A 17,012-nucleotide genomic window follows, 5' to 3' on the forward strand; every position below is an offset into this window, starting at 1 on the left:
CCGGGCTGCGGGGGACCCCGAGGGGGGCTGGACGGAGTGAAGCGGCGGGGCCTTTCTTCCCCGTCCCTGGGGGCTGCGAGGAGCCGGGGGCCGGGCTGCCAGGGGAGGGGACGGAGACAGGATGGTGTCCCTAATCCTCTCCCCTGCCCGCTGCCCGGATAAATTAATTTAAAAAACTGGCGTGGGAGGAGGGGGAGAGGGCTTAACTCTTTCTTGTCCAACGCCGCGAGGGGCTGATGGATTGGGAAGAAACTGTCCGAGAGGCTCTGACGGGGGAGTGGGGCCCTAGGGGTGCAGTGGGTGCCCTGCCCTCCACCTCTCCCCCAGCTCCAGCGGCGCCAGGGGGTGGGGGGCACGCTTGCCGGACGCCCCCAGCCTGGGCCTATGGGAGAGGGGCTTGGCTTTCTCTGGCTGCCCAACTGCCTCCTCGCACCCCAGCCTCCTCTGCCGGCCATTCCTCCAGCCTTTCCCGGTTGCACTTCTCTCTCGGTCCCGTTCTGCTCCTCCTGGGCGTCTTTCCTCCAGCTGCCCGGCTGGGGCCACCCCTCTCCACAGCCCCCCTTGGGCCTCACTCGGGGCTGCCGGTGGCCCTCTCTACCTCCGCTCTCCCCAGCCCCGCTGTCTCCTCTCCTTCTTCCTTCTCTCTGGGGCTCTGTGGACTGACCCCCGCACCCCACCCAGTCTGTTCCTACTACCCCTCTCTCTCCGGGCCATGCCCCTTTCCTTCTCTTTCTCCTTCCCCTGGGTCCCAAGAAGCTTTGAGCTCACCTGGCTCCCAGAAAAGGGTCAAAGGTCAGTGGAGCTCCTCTTCCGAGAATTGGAAGGAGCGCCCAGTAGCATCAGAGTTCAGACTATGAGCGGAGGGACAGGTTCATCTCTCCCTGCGGCAGTTACCTGGTTGAGTGTGTGTGTGTGTGTGTGTGTGTGTACGTGTACGAGTGTGATGGCTCAGTTTGGAATGGGGGGGTTGAGTGGGAGAGGCCTGGTGACCCCCTGGATGTCCTGCTTCCAGAGTAAGGAGGGTCCCCCAGCCACAGGGAGTTCTGGGTGAAGGTGGGGAAGAAAGCAGTTTGTGCTGAATCAGGACGGATTGGGCGCAGGTGGGAGCTGGAAGCCCCGCCCTCCCCTGAGGGCACCTGACCGAGGACTCCTTTCCCCAGAGGGTCTCCACCTGGACTGGCCTTGAATAAAGAACACCTGGGCCCCTTGCTTCCTCGGTGGTTAGAGCGGTGGGTTGGGGGTTTGATTCCCAGTCAAGGGCACGTACCTGGTTGCAGGTTCAATCCCTGGCCCAGTTGATTGGCCTGCTGGAGGGGGAGGCAACCAATTGATGTATCTCTCTCACATCAATATTTCTCTCTCTCTTTCCCCCTCCCTTCCACTCTCTCTAAAAATCAATGGGAAAAATATCCTCACTACTCGGGTGAGGATTAAAAAAATTTGAAATCAATAAAAATGTTAAGAAAAGAGCACATGGGATCTCCATGTCAGGTTGTCTAAGAGAGGAGTCACCACAGCTTCCCTCAGGGAGCCTCCATTCTTATCTTTTTTAAAATTTACCTTTTCTTTTTAAATCCTCACCCAAGGATATGCTTGTTTGTTTGCTATTGATTTGAGAGAGAGAAAGAGAATCACCAATATGAGAGAGAAACATCTCTCAGTTGATCAGTTGTCTCCCGTATGTACCTGACCGGGGATCAAACCCTCAACTTGAGTATGTATCCTGACCCAAAACCCAACTCATGACCTTTCCTATGTGGGACAATGCTCCAACCAACGAAGCCATACCGGCCAGGGCTCCATTCTTTTTATTATTATTAATTAAATCTTTATTCTTCAGATTATTACATTTGTTCCTCTTCCCCCCCCCCCTAACTCCCCTCCATCCAGTTCCCACACCACCCTCCTCCCTTACTCCCCATCCACTGTCCTCATCCATAGGTGCACAATTTTTGTCCAGTCTCTTCCCGCATCCCCCTCATCCCTTTCACCCCCAAGAATAGCCAGTCCACTCCCTTTCTATGCAGGGCTCCATTCTTACCTTCAGAGCGTTCTTAGTCTGGTGGGGAACACTGCCCCCGCTCCTCAGGGAGCTCCCATTCAGATGTGGGAGAGATATGACCCACTGAGAGAATCAATGAAATATGAAAAATTCCTCACTTCCCAGTGCTTGGGTAAGGGTGGATTTAGAAGTTATGTAGACACATGGGAGGACGGAGGGCTATCTAGGATGGCTTTCTGGAGGAGGTGGCAGCCGTGTGGTCAGATGCAGCTTTGTGATGGAATGAGGAAATGTGGTTTATTCTTAGGGGCAGCCTCCCTGCCCCTCTGGCCCTTCAGGACAGGAAGAGGGGTCCTACAACTTCTTTGCTACTTGCACCCAGAGTTCAGGAATGGCGGGAGGGTTCTTGGAGGGCCCGTATACCTGCCCCCTTCTGATACCTCATTTCCTGTTTTCAGCCCCAAGCAGCCAGAGAGCCGGCTTCTCCCAGTTCTAGCCAGTATGGAGCAGCCCCCTTTCCTCTACCTTTGTCCCCTCGGTGTCCTTTCCTTATGAGCATCTTCCAAAACTGCAGATCCTCACCCAGGACAGGGCTGAGGGGCGGGAGACCGGGTCAAGGTGGCGTTCTGCCAGTTATCTCCTGCATCTTGGTTTCCACACCTATAACGTGGGGATACTAAGAGTCCCAAGCTGGGTTAGCACTCCGTGAGACATGTCTCTGTAATAACGGGACAGCTGGGAAAGGCCCCAGGCACGTGACTTAGCTTTCTTACACCTACTACATGTCTGGTCTAACCCAGTGCCCTGCCCTTCTCATGCAGACCGGAGTGTTGGAAGTAACTGGAGCCCTAGCCAGTTTGGTTCAGTGGATAGAGCATCCGCTTGTGGACCAAAGGGTCCCGGGTTTGATTCGGTCAAGGGCATGTACTTTGGTTGTAGGCTCCTCCCCAGCCCAGGCCCTGGTCGGGGCTCATGCAGGAGGCAACCAATGGATGCGTTTCTCTCACATCAATGTTTCTGTCTTCCCCTCTCCCTAAAAATCAATGGAAAAATATCCTGGGGTGAGAATTAAAAAACAAACAAACAAAAAAGAAGTAACTGGAGATCATGGCCTGGGAACGCAGTGTGCCCTGCCCCTGATCTTCCTCGCTCTTCCTTCATCCAGTATTCCCCTGCCCCTCTGACACCCAGGCCTTGGTGTCGGCTGCTGCGATCCTATATCTGCTGGGAAGCCCCAATTGCTTCAGCTGCACATATCCTGCTTCCCCACCTGCCCTCCTGCTTCCCACCAAAACCACAAAATCAGCCCCCCACCCATCTGCACTTCTTCCCAGAACATGCTCAATGCATCATAGAGAATTGGCTGTCCACTGCTGTGCCGTGAGTACTCCTCGTACCCTCTGGCATCTGTGAGTCTGTCTAGAACTGCGAGTTTGTCAAGAACAGTGGCTCTGCTGCTGATGGCGCCAGCTTCCTGAGTACCTTGTGTTCAGGAAGGCAGGTGGTGAGCACACCAATGATGTGGATAGGGAGGTAGGACTGGGTGATGGATTGGAAGGCGGAGGGGGGATAGTATGAACTGATGGATGCAAAGATGGAGGGATGGAGGGATGGATGGATGGAGGGAGGGAGGGATGGATGGATGGAGGGAGGGAGGGATGGATGGATGGAGGGAGGGAGGGATGGATGGATGGAGGGAGGGAGGGATGGATGGATGGAGGGAGGGAGGGATGGATGGATGGAGGGAGGGAGGGATGGATGGATGGAGGGATGATGGGTGGATGAATGTGTAAATAGGGAGGGAGGGAGGTGGATGGATGGAGGGAGGGTTGGAGGGATGGGTGCATGATGGGTGGATGAGTGTGAAGGTAGGGAGGTAGGACTGGGTGATGGATTGGAAGGTGGATGGGTGGATAGTATGAACTGATGGATGCAAAGATGGAGGGATGGATGGATGGAGGGATGATGAGTGGATGAATGTGTAAATAGGGAGGGAGGGAGGGGGATGGAGGGATGGATGGAGGGAGGGCTGGATGGGTGGATGGCTGATGGGTGGATGAGTGTGAAGGTAGGGAGGTAGGGCTGGGTGATGGATTGGAAGGCGGATGGGGGGATAGTATGAACTGATGGATGCAAAGATGGAGGGATGGATGGAGGGAGGGCTGGATGGGTGGATGGCTGATGGGTGGATGAGTGTGAAGGTAGGGAGGTAGGTAGATGGATGGTGGAAGAACCTGAGTTCTGGTCCTGATATTGCCGTTAACTTGTTATGTGATCTTAGGCCATTCTCCCTGTTGCTTTATTTGTAAAGTGAGTGGATTGGATTTAAGAATCTCCAAGATTTCTCCTAGATTTTCTTTTGGACAGTTTATGATGATTAAAAGTTTTCTGGGAAAGATAACGAAGGAAAGGCCCGAGAGAGTGAAGGGGGAAAGTTCTGTGACCTGGGTAGAGGCATACGGCAAGTCAGCTGGGACCATGACCACAGGACTCAGCCTGTGTCTACACCTTGGACCTACTTCTGCCCCTGCCCTCTGCCCCACCCGCCACAATCCGGGCTATCGCTGTCGCTATCCTTCAGATAACTTCTCTTCCAGGGGCCTGAGGAAGAGTTCGGAGGGAAGGGGAGGGGCCAGAGGCCAGGAGCAGGTAGCCATTGGTGGCTCCCTGGCCTCCACCAACCTGAACCTCTTACCCATGGTCTTTTTCCGTCTACCCCTTTGTTCTCCCCAGCTCTCTTGAGCCATGGCTTCTTCAAAGCTCCGAGAACCCGCTGATGAGGTGTTTGGTAAGTTCTGTTTGGCTCTATCTCTCGCCACCTGGCCCTTGGTGTGGGGTGGCAGGGAGGAGTCCCTTGGGGACTTTAGTGTGTGTGTGTGTGAGTGTGTATGTTGTGGTCGTACAGCCTGATTCTTTGTCACACATCTGGACATGGCAGTTACAACAGCAGCAATATTAATAAGGATCCTCTTTTAATAAGTGCTGTCTCATGCCGGGCACTAAGGCCAGCACCCCCATCTCACACGCACGTCTCATTGAATCCTCACACTGATGCTAGGGAGTGTGTCCATTTTACAGACAAGGAGCTCAGGCACAGTGCTGGAGTGACTTGCTTTAAAGATCACATGGTAGGTCCATGGCAGAGCTGGGACTCCAGGCTGCCAATTCCCTGCTCTCAGTCATGGTGCGGTACACCTGTCCCCGCCAGGACAGGTGACACACATCACTTTTAATTTGCATACACAGGGGACCTCACTCTGCATGGATGTACCCAGAACTCAATGCGTAACACGCAGCCTCAGTACACACACGGGGTGCGTGCACACACCTGCCTGCCCGTCCTTTACCCCCTGGACCTTTCTGTTGTATGAATTGGGGCTAGACAACCAGCAGGGCAGAGTTCCCAGCATACAGTGGGGTGGAAAGGTTGTTTCCAGCTGGAACTGGTGCAGGAGTCAGTGAGCGAGGGAACATGGAGGAGAGGTGGAGACGGACAGACGCGCCTGAAGCCTGTCGTGTGCAGCTTTCAGAACTCACTGTGGTGTGCATGACCTTGAGGAGCTCCTGGGTGTGGAAGGCCACAGGGCCTCCAGCTTCTCCTCCCCTGACTTCTCATCTCCACCTTCCTTCCCTTTCCTCCTCCCCCTCCCCTGCTCACCTCCTTCTCCCCTGCCCCTGCCACATGCATTGGCCATGCCAGGAACCCCCGCCTCCCTGCTCCTGGGGGATGCTGCTTTCCACTCATCCTCCCTGGAACCTGTGGAGGGTTTGCCTCTAGGAGACCCCCCGCCCCCCCATGAACTGCAGCTGGGCCTCAGACTCAGACTCCACCTCCACCCAGGCCTGGCCTGACCTCTGGCCTGACAGAGGCCCTAGGTCCTCCACACCCCTCTCCCACACCAGCCCTTCCTGTTTTCCTTCTCCCTGGCAGCCCTGCCTGCTTCCCCAAGGCGAAAGGCAATTAAATATTCAAGACTTCCCACTGCCCTGGGCCTGAGTAGCTCCCAGGGGGAGAGTGGGGAGGGAAGCATCTGGAGGGAAGGATGGAAGAAAGGGAGGGGCTGGGAGAGCCAGGGCTGGAGGAGGACTGCCCCACCTTGCTCCCTAGATCCTCCAAGGTAAGATGACCGTGGTCCTGTGGTCATGGCTCAGAGTCAGGAGCAAAGGGCCCTCTCCCTGCCCTCCTCTTTCTCCCCATCCCTATGCATGTATGTGAGTGCGTGTAACACAGACACATGCCAACAGTATTTTGTTGTGAGAAACCAAACCTAGGGAGCATAGCACTGTGCACTCCATCATGTAATTCAGGGTGGCTGGTCACCAGCTGAGCCCTAGCACCCCCCGAGTGGCAAGAATGCTGGCTTGGGAGCCCGGAGACCTGCATGCCATGACCTCTGCCCCTGGGTTAAACCTTTCCTCTCCCAGCCTCACCTTCCCCACCTGTAAAATGAGGGTTTGGACGCAGAAGTCACTCCCATCTAGGCCTCAGAGGAGGTACAGCCGCTTGTTAGTTACAATCCGAGCCTCGGGAGCCAGGCTGCCTGGAACCCGCCGGCTCTTCACCAGCCATATTAAGGCTGCCTGGGGATTCCCGGAGTCTCTCCTTATAGGGCTGTGGGAGGTTTAAACGAGCTAGTAATTGTGAAGCACTTAGACCAGCCAGTGAGTATTAGCTGTTATTGTTCTGTCTTCAGCCCGCAGTCCTCACTGCTTCCAGTGTCAGGGGGCAGGGAATGGAGGGCTCCCTCCCCCAGCTCAGCCCAGGGAGCCTTCCCCAGCTCAGCCCAGGGCCTGCACTGCAGGCTGCACTGGCGCCTGCTGGTCGCCGGGCACTCCAAGCCCGAGACCACTCCATCCCCTCTTGTTCTTTCTGCAGCCTTGGCTCTGTATTGTCACCCACACCTCAGCCTGGCGACCTCCTCTAGAGCAGTGGCCCCAGTCACTGCCTGTCTTCCTCCTACATTTGACAAGTATTAGAGGTACCGCCGAACAAGCCAAAGTCACCGCCATAATGGAGCGTGAATTCTAGCCCAGGGCTGAGCAGGGGGGCGGGTAAAAGCCCACACGACTAAACAGGGAGAGGGTAGAAGGTGCGGGGTGCTGTGCAGAGGATGGGATGTGGGCAGTGTTGGGCAGTGACCTCACCAGCACTTGCGTGGAACTGGGGTCCAGCTCTGCCCAGCTCTGCACCTGTCCGTGGAAGTGTGGCTTTACCTCGCTTGTCAAACACCTACTGAGCACCTACCCTCGCCAGGCCCCGCACCAGGCTCGTAGGGTACCCGTGGACAGGCAAGGGTGTCACTTCTGTGTAGACTGGCATGGGACACTCATGCCCAACCAGGTCATAGTGGCTGTCCAGAGTGGGGGGAGGCGATGAGGTGACATGTTGGAGTTGAGGGCCAAAGGGTGGCGAGTGATGGAGCAGCGGGAGCACAGGGATGGAGGTGGGACAGGGAGGTAGAGGCGGGTGTCTGGGTATCAGTATAAGCGGTTCCATCCAATGCCCACTGCAGCCCGTGCCTGTGAGCACTTACCACGTCACAGGTGACATGGGGAACCACGTTACATGGATTCTCTTATGTGGTGCTCACGGCTCCGTAAGGAAGAGACTGCTGGTATGGCCCCATTTTACAGACGAGGAAGCAGTTAGCTAAACGTAAGTAACTTGTTCAGGGCCGACCAGCCAGCAAGTGGCAGGACTGGGTTCAACCCAGGCCACCTGGCCCCAGGGCTTCTGCTCTTAACCAAACTGTGCCTATCCCAGCACGCTGTGCGGGGGAGGGAGTGAGGGCAGCTCAGCAGAGGGGGCGCTGGGCCCTCAGGACTTGGAGGGCCGAGGGCATGGACTTGATGTTGGGATGACCACTCAGGCCCTCAGGACTTGAATGGAGGGTCGAGGGCATGGACTTGATGTTGGGATGACCACTCCCCAGCCCTCACCCCTGACCCTCTGCCCGGGATTTCAAAAGCAGGAGAGTATGAGACAGTCAGAACTGTGCTTTAGGATTTCTTCTAACTTGTGGAAAGTGGGAGGGGAGAGAGAATAGAGCCTGCACACGTTAGGAGCAGGGAACTAAGAATGGAGGGTGCCGAGGCCATGCTCTGGGACAGTGGGGTAGGGGGGTGGGGAGGGAGAACAGAGCCTGTACACGTTAGGAGCAGGAAACTAAGAATGGAAGGTGCTGAGGCCATGCTCTGGGACAGTGGAGTAGAGTGAGGGTTGGGGGGTGGAGGGGGAGGTGGGAGGTGGGCAGCTGGGGAAGGCCTGGCCTAAGGCAATCAGTCCTGTTGGAGATAGAGGCCAGGTTCCAGGGGTGCGAGGAGGCAAACCTGTCCTTTCATTAAAATAATATTTTCTAACCACTACATACCAGGCACCATTCTGTGCCTGTGTTAGAGCAATGGACAAAATAGAAACATCTGTGCTGGTGGAGCTGAGCTTCTAAAGGGTGGAGAGAGACAGTAAATGAAATAAGTAAGATATACAGTATTCTAGGGAATGATACACAACACAGGAAAAAATAGATATGTGAAAAATAGGTTCTGGGGGTACTATAGATTACTAGAGGCCTGGTGCATGAAATTCATGCACTTAGGGGGAGTCCTTCAGCCCGGCCTGCGCCCTCTTGCAGTTCAGGAGCCCTTGGGGATGTCCGAATGCTGGCTTAAGCGGGCCTAAGCTGGCAGTCAGACATCCTTAGCACTATTGCAGAGGAGGGAGAGTCTCCCGCCACCGCTGCTGCATTCACCAGCTGTGAGCCGGGCTTCTGGCTGAGCAGTGCTCCCCCTGTGGGAGCACAGTGACCACCAGGGGGCAGCTCCTGCGTTGAATGTCTGCTCCCTGGTGGTCAGTGTGCATCATAGCGACCGGTCATTCTGCTGTTGGTCTGTTTGCATATTAGCCTTTTATTATTATAGATTATGTGGCCGGGGAAGTCCTCAGAGTATTTAAGCCAAGACCGGAAGGAGGTGAGAACCATGCAGAAATCGTGGCTGGAGCCTGCAGGACAGGAAGAGGAAGTGCAAAGGCCCCGAGGTGCAGGTTAGGCTAACATGAGGAAGAGCCGGGCAACCAGGACGGCTGGAGTGGGGAGAGGGAGAGAAGCAGAAGCTCAGAGAGGTGGCACAGACTGTCTCTCAGAGGGCAGACTCGGGTGGAAGGCTCCTGGGAGACGCAGGTTCTTCCTCTGTGTGAGATGGAAGTCACAGAGGAGTGACACGGGCTGACATGTTTTATCAGGATCACTCTGGCGGCGGTGTTGAAAATAGACTGTAAATGGGAAAAGGAGGAGGAGGGAATACCAGCTGGGAGGCGAGAGGGGATGATGACCTAGACAGGCTGTGAGGAGTTCTCTTTCGTCTTCCCTCCTCTACCTTACCCTCTCCTTCCTTCCCCTCCTCTCTCCTATCTTCTCTTTTTCTCCCCTACTCTTCTGTGGACTGTCTCTCCTTTTTCTCCCCATATGCATACATGCATGTGAGTGTGCGTAACACAGACACATACGAACACTATTCTATTGTGGGAAAGCAAAAGCGGAGAGAATAGCACTGTGCTCTCCATCATATGCATGTACTTGTCACTCAGCCGCAACCATCGTCGGCGTGTGGATTAGCCTTGCTCCGTCTCTGTCCCCTTGCGCACTCCACTCCTCTGCCCCGGGATTATTCTGAATCTAATCCAAAACATCTTGTCATTTCACCATAAATATTTCAGTACGTGTAGATATCTGCCAGAAGTGGAGCGAAGAGGAACTGGACGGATGGGCGGGAGGGAGTAAGAGGACCCAGCGATGACTCCAGGGGTTTGTTCCGAAAAGCTGGAAGGATACAGCTGCCATTTGCTGAGCTGGGCAGACTGGGAGGAGCAGCTTGGGGGTGGGGAGTCCAGTTCTGACATGCGCATTGAAGGTGCCCATTGGCCATGCACGTGGAGATGTCAGGTAGGCAGCTGGACACATGAATGACCACCTGGGTCTGAGGTTGAAGGTCAGGGCAGCAACTGGGTGAAGGAGGAGGCCTTTCACTGAGCCACGGGACAGAGAAACCAGTTTGAGGCCAGGTGGTGGTTTGTTTTGAGGGTTGAGTATGAGGTGCCTGGTAGGTGCTGAGGTGCCCAGGTTTGGGATTCAGGGGAGGGGTCAAAGCTGGAAATAGACATGGGTGGTTGCTAAGCCAGGAGAGCCACTGGGATGTCTGCAGACAAGAGAAAGGGGAGCAGACAGCACAGAACCGGCCTGGGGGATGGGAGGGGTCCCTGAGCTCACTGGAGGTAGGGTGGGAAGAAAGGTCTAAATCCATCCTGAAGTCCCAGAAGAACCTTCTCTGCCTGGCGACTCGGAGGTTGAGAGACACACTGCAGAGCGCGGGCTTCATCCTCCGGCAGAGCAAATGGAGCTGGGAGCAGTAGGGTTAATGCATGACCCACTCACTGGGTTTGCCAGCTCTTCCTCCACATCCCCGGCCGGCCGGGACCTGGCCCTGGGCCACAGACCCGAGGACAGGCCCCAGATCTCAGGGCACTGAGTTTTCCTCCCTGCAGCTGCCACTGGGTTGTGTGTGTGGAGGGGGCGGGGGTGGGGAGCAGGGATCCCTCTGCTCCAGTTCCCAGAGAGCCAGTGGTGCTCTCTCTGAGGGTGACCTTAGCATGGCACAGCAAGCCGGCGTCCCCAGCGGGGCCAGGCTCCAGTCCCAGACCACTGCTCGCTGGTGGCTTCAGGCAGACTTTCCCTCTCTGAGCCTCAAGTTTGCTCAGCTCTAAAATGCGCATAATAACTGCCCTAGCCTGGTGCAGTCGGCACTTCCTCAGCGATAGCCATTGCTACCGTGATCTCTCCAGTCTCATCCCCCAGCCCTTCCCTCCACAAACCTATACCCTTCAACTGCCCGGGAGGTGCCCCCTTGGCCCCGCTGCCCTACTTCCCAGCATTGCATATACGAGTCTCGCCAACCTGGCATATGCAGATCCTAAAACCCAGCCCTGGTGTGTCTTCCTCTGACCCAGCCAGCCAGAGCGGTCCTGTCCCCCCCTGCCTGTGAGGGTTCCATCACCCAGCTGTATCTATGTGCCAACGTGACTGAGAGACCATTACCCATCTCATCTGCACTCCCAGTGCCTGGCACTCGGAAACATTCATTGAATGCCTGGGGCGTGAGTGCAGGTGGCCACTGGAGGTGGGCCTCTGGGCTTGCTGTCCTCATGCATCTGGTCTCTGCCCCTCCCCCCGGTTTGCAGACCTAGACTTGGCTGTGCCAGAGACCGTCAGACTGGACAGCAGTTTACACAAAGCCCGGGCCCAACTGCTGGCCAAAGGCCGTAGACACCGGCCTTCCCGCTCCAGGCTTCGGGACAGTGCCAGCTCTGCGGAGGATGGTGAAGGCTCCGATGGGCCCGGAGGCAAGGTTGGGGCCGCCCACCCAATCACACAACCCCACCCACTCTTCTTGCCCCTGGAGAGCCCCTCCACACCCTCTTCCAGGGAAGCCACACACCCAGGCTTCTGATCTAATAATGCTCACAAGCTGTAGCTACCTTCACATTTGGCTCATTTCATCCTTAAGGAAGAGATGATGATCCTCATCTTACAGATGAGAAAACGGAGGCTCAGAGGTTCCGTCACAAAGTCACACAGTAATGGAAGGAGGTGGGATTCAGCCCCAGCCTATGTGACTGCCCCTGTTCCCCCCTCGCACTGCCCAGCCACCCCTCCGCCCGCATGGGGAGAACCCCCTCTAGGTCCCCCAAAAGACGCCTCAGAGGCTCCCGTGCAGTTTACAGGGTGAGCCTGGCGCCCAGCCCCTCAGGGAAGCGGGGAGGAGGGATGGCGGTGAGCGGCTGCCCCTCCCGCAGGTGACCGACGGCCGCTTCGCACGAGGGCCTGGCCGCCGCCTCCTGCTCGCCGCCGCGCTCCGCGCCCTCCTCGGACAGCTCGCCCAGCTTTGTGCGCCGCCACCTGCGTGCCGAGCCGCACAGCGAAGGTGAGCCAGGCCCGCGCGGCGCCCCCTGCTGGTGCGCGCGGGGACCGCAGCGGCCCCGAAGCCCAGGGCTGGACCGGGTGCAGAGCGGCTGCGGTGGTGACGGTGGTTAGCACCTCGTTTCACTCATCTGAGCGCCTACGACGGGACGCTCGGCCCACAAGCGAGCAAACATGCAGCTTCTCAGCCTCCGGGGGCTTGTAGTTTCCGGGAGGAACAATGAAATAGTTCCTTATAGTCCACCGGTTGGCGACCTGCTCCAAAGGTTTCCTTAAACCAGCGGTCGCCAACCTTTCGGACCTCGCGGACCACCGGTTGGCGACCGCTGGTAGCGGGCAAGAGGAAAGCTGGGCCCAGGTGAGACACCGCTTCTCTGATGGAGAGACAGCGCCTGCAAGCCGAGGATTTATTTTATAGACAGATTCCACGAGGTAAAGTAGGGGCGTGGTCAGGATGTTTACAACGTTCTCGAGGGTTTCGAATCCACTCAATTACACGCACCTGATCAAGCTGTGTTTCCTTGCTGCACACCCCGCAGCCCATATCACTCAGCCACGTGGGGCTACAGGTTCAGACCATAAGGTCAAGCTTACTAGGTTCAACCATAGCCTTTGGCTATAATTGTGCTGGGACTTGCACGTGCCCTCTCATTAGTCCCAGGCTTGAACCTGTCCAAACGCTGTAGCCGCTGGCCACAAGGGAGCATATAAAAGGTGACAGGACCTAGTTGGGAGCATCCTGGAAGGCTTCTCTGAGGAAGTGACATGTGGTGCAAGATTGGAAGGCTGATTAGAAGTTGGCCAAGATAAAATTAACATGAAATACTAGTGGTCTCTACCTTTTCAGAGTGGTTTATGGTTTGCATAAGGTTTTCATAAACATCCCATTAGGTCCCATGAAATATCCCGTATTTGAGATGCAGGGAGCTCAGAGAGTTAGACTGACTGTCCTGAGTCACACAGCCAGTGAGGGGCACCAGAGCCAGATGGCATGATTCTAAGTCGGGAGCATTTCCAGCACCTCACACCAGCAGCTGGAGGAAGCAGGTAGGCAACCACATGGGCTATTTCCTTCCCTCTTCCCCAAAAGATGATAGTCGGGATGCCAGCCCACCTGAGCCTGCCAGTCCCACCATTGGCCTGGATAAGAAGACTCGCCGGAAGTTTCTGGACCTGGGGTGAGTGGAGGAGGGACCAGAGCCAAAGGCTTGGAGCTGTTGGGGTGCAGGGTAGCACAGTGGGCAGCACTGGCCCACCCCCCTCTTCCCTCCCTGTAGGGTCACCTTACGCCGAGCATCTACTAGCAAGAGCCGGAAGGAGAAGGGCAGCAACCGCCTGTCCATGGGCAGCAGGTAAGTGGTACTCACCACACCTCAGCCTCAGCTTCTACCCATAATTCCCTGTGGGCCCGGCCCTCTCCTCGGTGCCCACACCCAAGCAGGGTGCTCTCTCCACAGGGAGTCAGTGGAGGGGTCCAGCAGGTCAGCGGGCTCCCCGTTCCTGCCCTTTTCCTGGTTCACAGACAGCGGCAAGGGCTCGGCGTCCTCCGGCAGCACCACCTCCCCTGCCTGCTCCCCTAAACATGAGAGCTTCAGCCCTAAGAAGTCAGCTTCTCAGGTAAGTCCATGGCCTTCTTGCCCCCATACTGGCCCTAGGGCTCAGATGACATGAGAGCATACTCCACGCTGGCTCGGGCTGGGATCAGGCATTCCTAGAGTCCATTAGTCCTCCATAAAGCCATTCGGTGGCTCACTCATTCATCCATCTCAGTTTGTGCATTCACTTGTTCACTTATTCATATTCTGATCAGTTAAGTTGTTAATTCATTCATTGCTTCATCAGTTCAGCACATCACTAAATATTATGATTCCCCTAGCGTATACCCAGCCTGAGGTCTCCTCTATTCCTGCTAACTTTTCTGCCTGGCTCATTCTAGCCCCATGTCCTTCCACAGGCCTCAGCTCCTGGTGCCTCTCACGAGTCACCAAGTCATGTGGTGTCTGCCCAGCTCCTGGCTCATGCATAGGGTGCCTGGTGCCTCGTCCAGGACATCTCCGTCCAGATGGGGGTGGGTGGTTTGCGGGGACTCCCTTGAGCTGGGGGCAAGCTTTCTGCTCAGCAGCATGCACGCCCTCCCGTCTAGGAATCCACCCTGAGTGATGACTCCACACCCCCCAGCAGCAGCCCCAAGATCCCGAGTGGTCCCCGGCAGGAGACCAAGTGCTCCTACCCCTACCACACGCTGTCCCAGTCTTCGGATGAGGTGAGCAGGCCCTGGCCTCTGACTCTGCCGGGTGTGCAGGCCCCAGGCCAGGTCTGCCCCCCTCACTCTCCTTGGTCTCCGCCCCAGTTCCTGGATGAACCTCTTCCCACGATCCACCACTGGACCAGTCAGCAGGTGGGCCAGTGGCTGCACAGCCTCAACCTGGAGCAGTATGCCGCTGAGTTTGCCGCACGGCAGGTGGACGGGCCGCAGCTCCTGCAGCTGGATGGGAGCAAACTGAAGGTGGGTCAGAGCCTGAGGCAGCCAGCCTTCAAGGATTGGGTTCCCCCATCCTGACCTTGTCACTCCTACTGCCCAAACCTCTGACGTCTAGGCAGGGTCCCTGGCCTGATCTTTGTACTCTGAAAGTGAAACTGAAACCCAATTCTTTAGTTTGCCCTTCAAGCTCCAGGCCTTGACCTTTAGGGCTTCATCTCATCTAACTCTTGACTCTGATGAGTCTCCTGGTATCAAGAGGAAGCAGGCCTCTCCCCTTATCACCTTGTCCGATTCTCAGTTGTGGAGGCGGGTGGTAATGGAGGGGGATCAGGAGGGCCCTGATGTCTGTGCTGCGAGGTTCTGGCCTGTTTCCACCTTCTGCCAAGTTGCTTGGGGAAGGAGAGCCCCCCGGGAAGTCTCTCGAGTGGGAAGGGGCCTCACCAACTGACCAGCTGTGTGACCTTGGGCAAGTTGCACCCCATCTCTGGGCATCAGGGTCATGGCCAGGCTGAAATTCTGAGTGGAGGAGTGGGAGCCAGGGATTATGGGAAGTGGAGGATGGTGAGGGCTGGGGTGCTGGTAAAGGGCCTGGTACTCCCCACCCTCTTCTCTCCGAACTACTCCCGTTTCACATTCTTGCTCTGAGGGTTCTGATTCACTGGCAGGTCTGGGAGGTGGAGGCTGCACTTCAGAGAGGACAGGTGGAGCTCCGGGGAGGGCACACCTGGACACACAGAACCTGGGGGTGGTTCTGGGGCGCTTTCCCTCACTCTCAGCTCCTCCCCCAGAGCCTGGGGCTCAGCAGCTCGCATGACCGGGCACTGGTGAAGCGGAAGGTGAAGGAGCTGGCAGCGGCCGCTGAGAAGGAGCGCAAGGCCCAGGAGAAGGCTGCCCGGCAGCGCGAGAAGCTCCGGCGCCGGGAGCAGGAGGCCAAGAAGACCTAGAGGAGAGCGAGGCAGGCATGGCACCCAGGCACGGGCAGCCGCCGCCCGGCGGGCACAGGCTCCCGGGGAAGTGGAGCCTGGGCGCCAAGCTTGGGCTGGCCCGGCCCCACGGCCTCAGGGGTACATGCCCTCTTTCATCTTGTCACTCTGTCTGGACCAAGATCCCCCAGAAAGGGAGGCCCAGGGAGAGGGCCCACTACTAAATCGCCTTCCAGGGCTGGTTTGGCACAGAGCTCCTGGGGGAGGTTGCAGATCCTGGGAAGAGGGCAGGGAGGCCAGGGCTGAAGGCAGCCTGGGAGCCCAGAGGTCCCTGGGTCAGTCTGACCCTCTGTCCTCAGGCCACCGTGTGCTGGGGACTGCAGGAAGCTGGCATGTCTACCTGCCTGCCTTCCAGAGGCCCTGCCATGGAGCCGGGTCCCAGGGCTGTCAGGTGGCTGAGCACCCGGGAGGAGTGGGTGGGTGGAGTTGGTCCTCTCGGGCTCTCCAAGGTGGCTGTGTGTGGGAGAGCCCTCTGTTCCCAGGGAGGCCGGTGGGCACTGCAGCCCGCTGCACTCAGGGTAGACTCCAGTCTCCTCAACCGGAGAGCAGAGCAAGCAGCATGGCTATCCGCGCGTCTGTGCAGACTTCAGGCGAAGGGAGGATGAAACCCTCTTCTTCCCCTGCCCTGCGGTCCCAATGACGAGAGGACACCTTACAGTCCTCCCCTCCCGGGGCCCAGCCAGGCCTGTGTTTGTCCTGCTCTCTACGGCAGGCCCACTCCTCCTCCAGCTGCTCACAGAACAAACTCAGAGCTGGTGGGGACACAGGACGCCCCCTACCCATGCCTGTGTGGGACTGAACTGGCGAATCCTCACCCTAGCCAGGCAGAGGCAACTCTGGGTCCCCAGGAAACTGCTAGATTGGCAGGGTTTGTCAGCCCTCCCTCACCTGGGAGACAGTGCAGGCTCTGCCTACAAGGAGGGGTGGGGCCAGCCCCCACCCCGTGGGGATGGAGTGTATCCCAGCAGCCCAGGGATGGCACCTGTCCTTGTCGGGAGGCGCACTCGGGGCTAGAAAACTAGCCCAGCTTCTGGAGCACTGGCCAGTTTCCAGTGGGGGCCTCTGACTAGAAGTGGCCCCACCCCTCCATCTGCCTGGAGTGGGGGACAGGACCCAGTGCATGCCGACTCCCTTCATTCCTGCCCAGGGCCTGTGGCTTGAGGGCCACCCCGTCCCTGGAACCCAGCCCTTTGCTGCTCTTTGCTAGAGGAGGGGCTTCAGAGGGAAACAGATACGGGGGCACTGGCACCACCTGGGCCCAGTGGAGGCTGGTGGGAGGTTGGCGGGCACCCGGGTCCTGGAAACTATCGGGAGCTCTATGGGTGCCCACCTGCATGTGAAGGGGGGAGGCAGTACTCAATTTATTTCAATAAACACTTATGATGTGCCAGTGATCTCTGTCTTCCTGGCTGGGGGCTGGCCTGGGCTCTGTCCTTGTGGTAACACCAAGTCATGCCCTGGGCTGTCCGGCCATCCCGAGCGTGTCATATGCTGGTCACAGGGGCTGCAGTCTGCACGCACTTGTCTTTTGTTTGTCCTGTGGATCCCCCCCTCCCGCCCGGCAGGAAAGCAGC

The 17,012-nt window shown here is 57.4% G+C and overlaps 1 protein-coding gene across 1 annotated transcript; it reads left to right on the top strand.

Annotated features, from left to right (window-relative positions):
* The first annotated feature begins 3,090 nt into the window (after window positions 1-3,090).
* On the top strand, window positions 3,091-16,832 carry SAMD14 (sterile alpha motif domain containing 14). The gene is given in 10 exon segments (XM_006774233.2): window positions 3,091-3,382; window positions 4,736-4,790; window positions 11,235-11,552; window positions 11,852-11,977; window positions 13,064-13,151; window positions 13,251-13,325; window positions 13,431-13,590; window positions 14,117-14,236; window positions 14,324-14,479; window positions 15,244-16,832. Coding segments are annotated over 9 exon segments (1,242 nt in total). The 5' UTR covers window positions 3,091-3,382; window positions 4,736-4,747; the 3' UTR covers window positions 15,400-16,832.
* Window positions 16,833-17,012: the final 180 nt, after the last annotated feature.

This window comes from Myotis davidii, unplaced genomic scaffold (genome assembly GCF_000327345.1).
Source record: "Myotis davidii unplaced genomic scaffold, ASM32734v1 scaffold327, whole genome shotgun sequence".
NCBI classification, from domain to species: Eukaryota; Metazoa; Chordata; class Mammalia; order Chiroptera; family Vespertilionidae; genus Myotis; species Myotis davidii.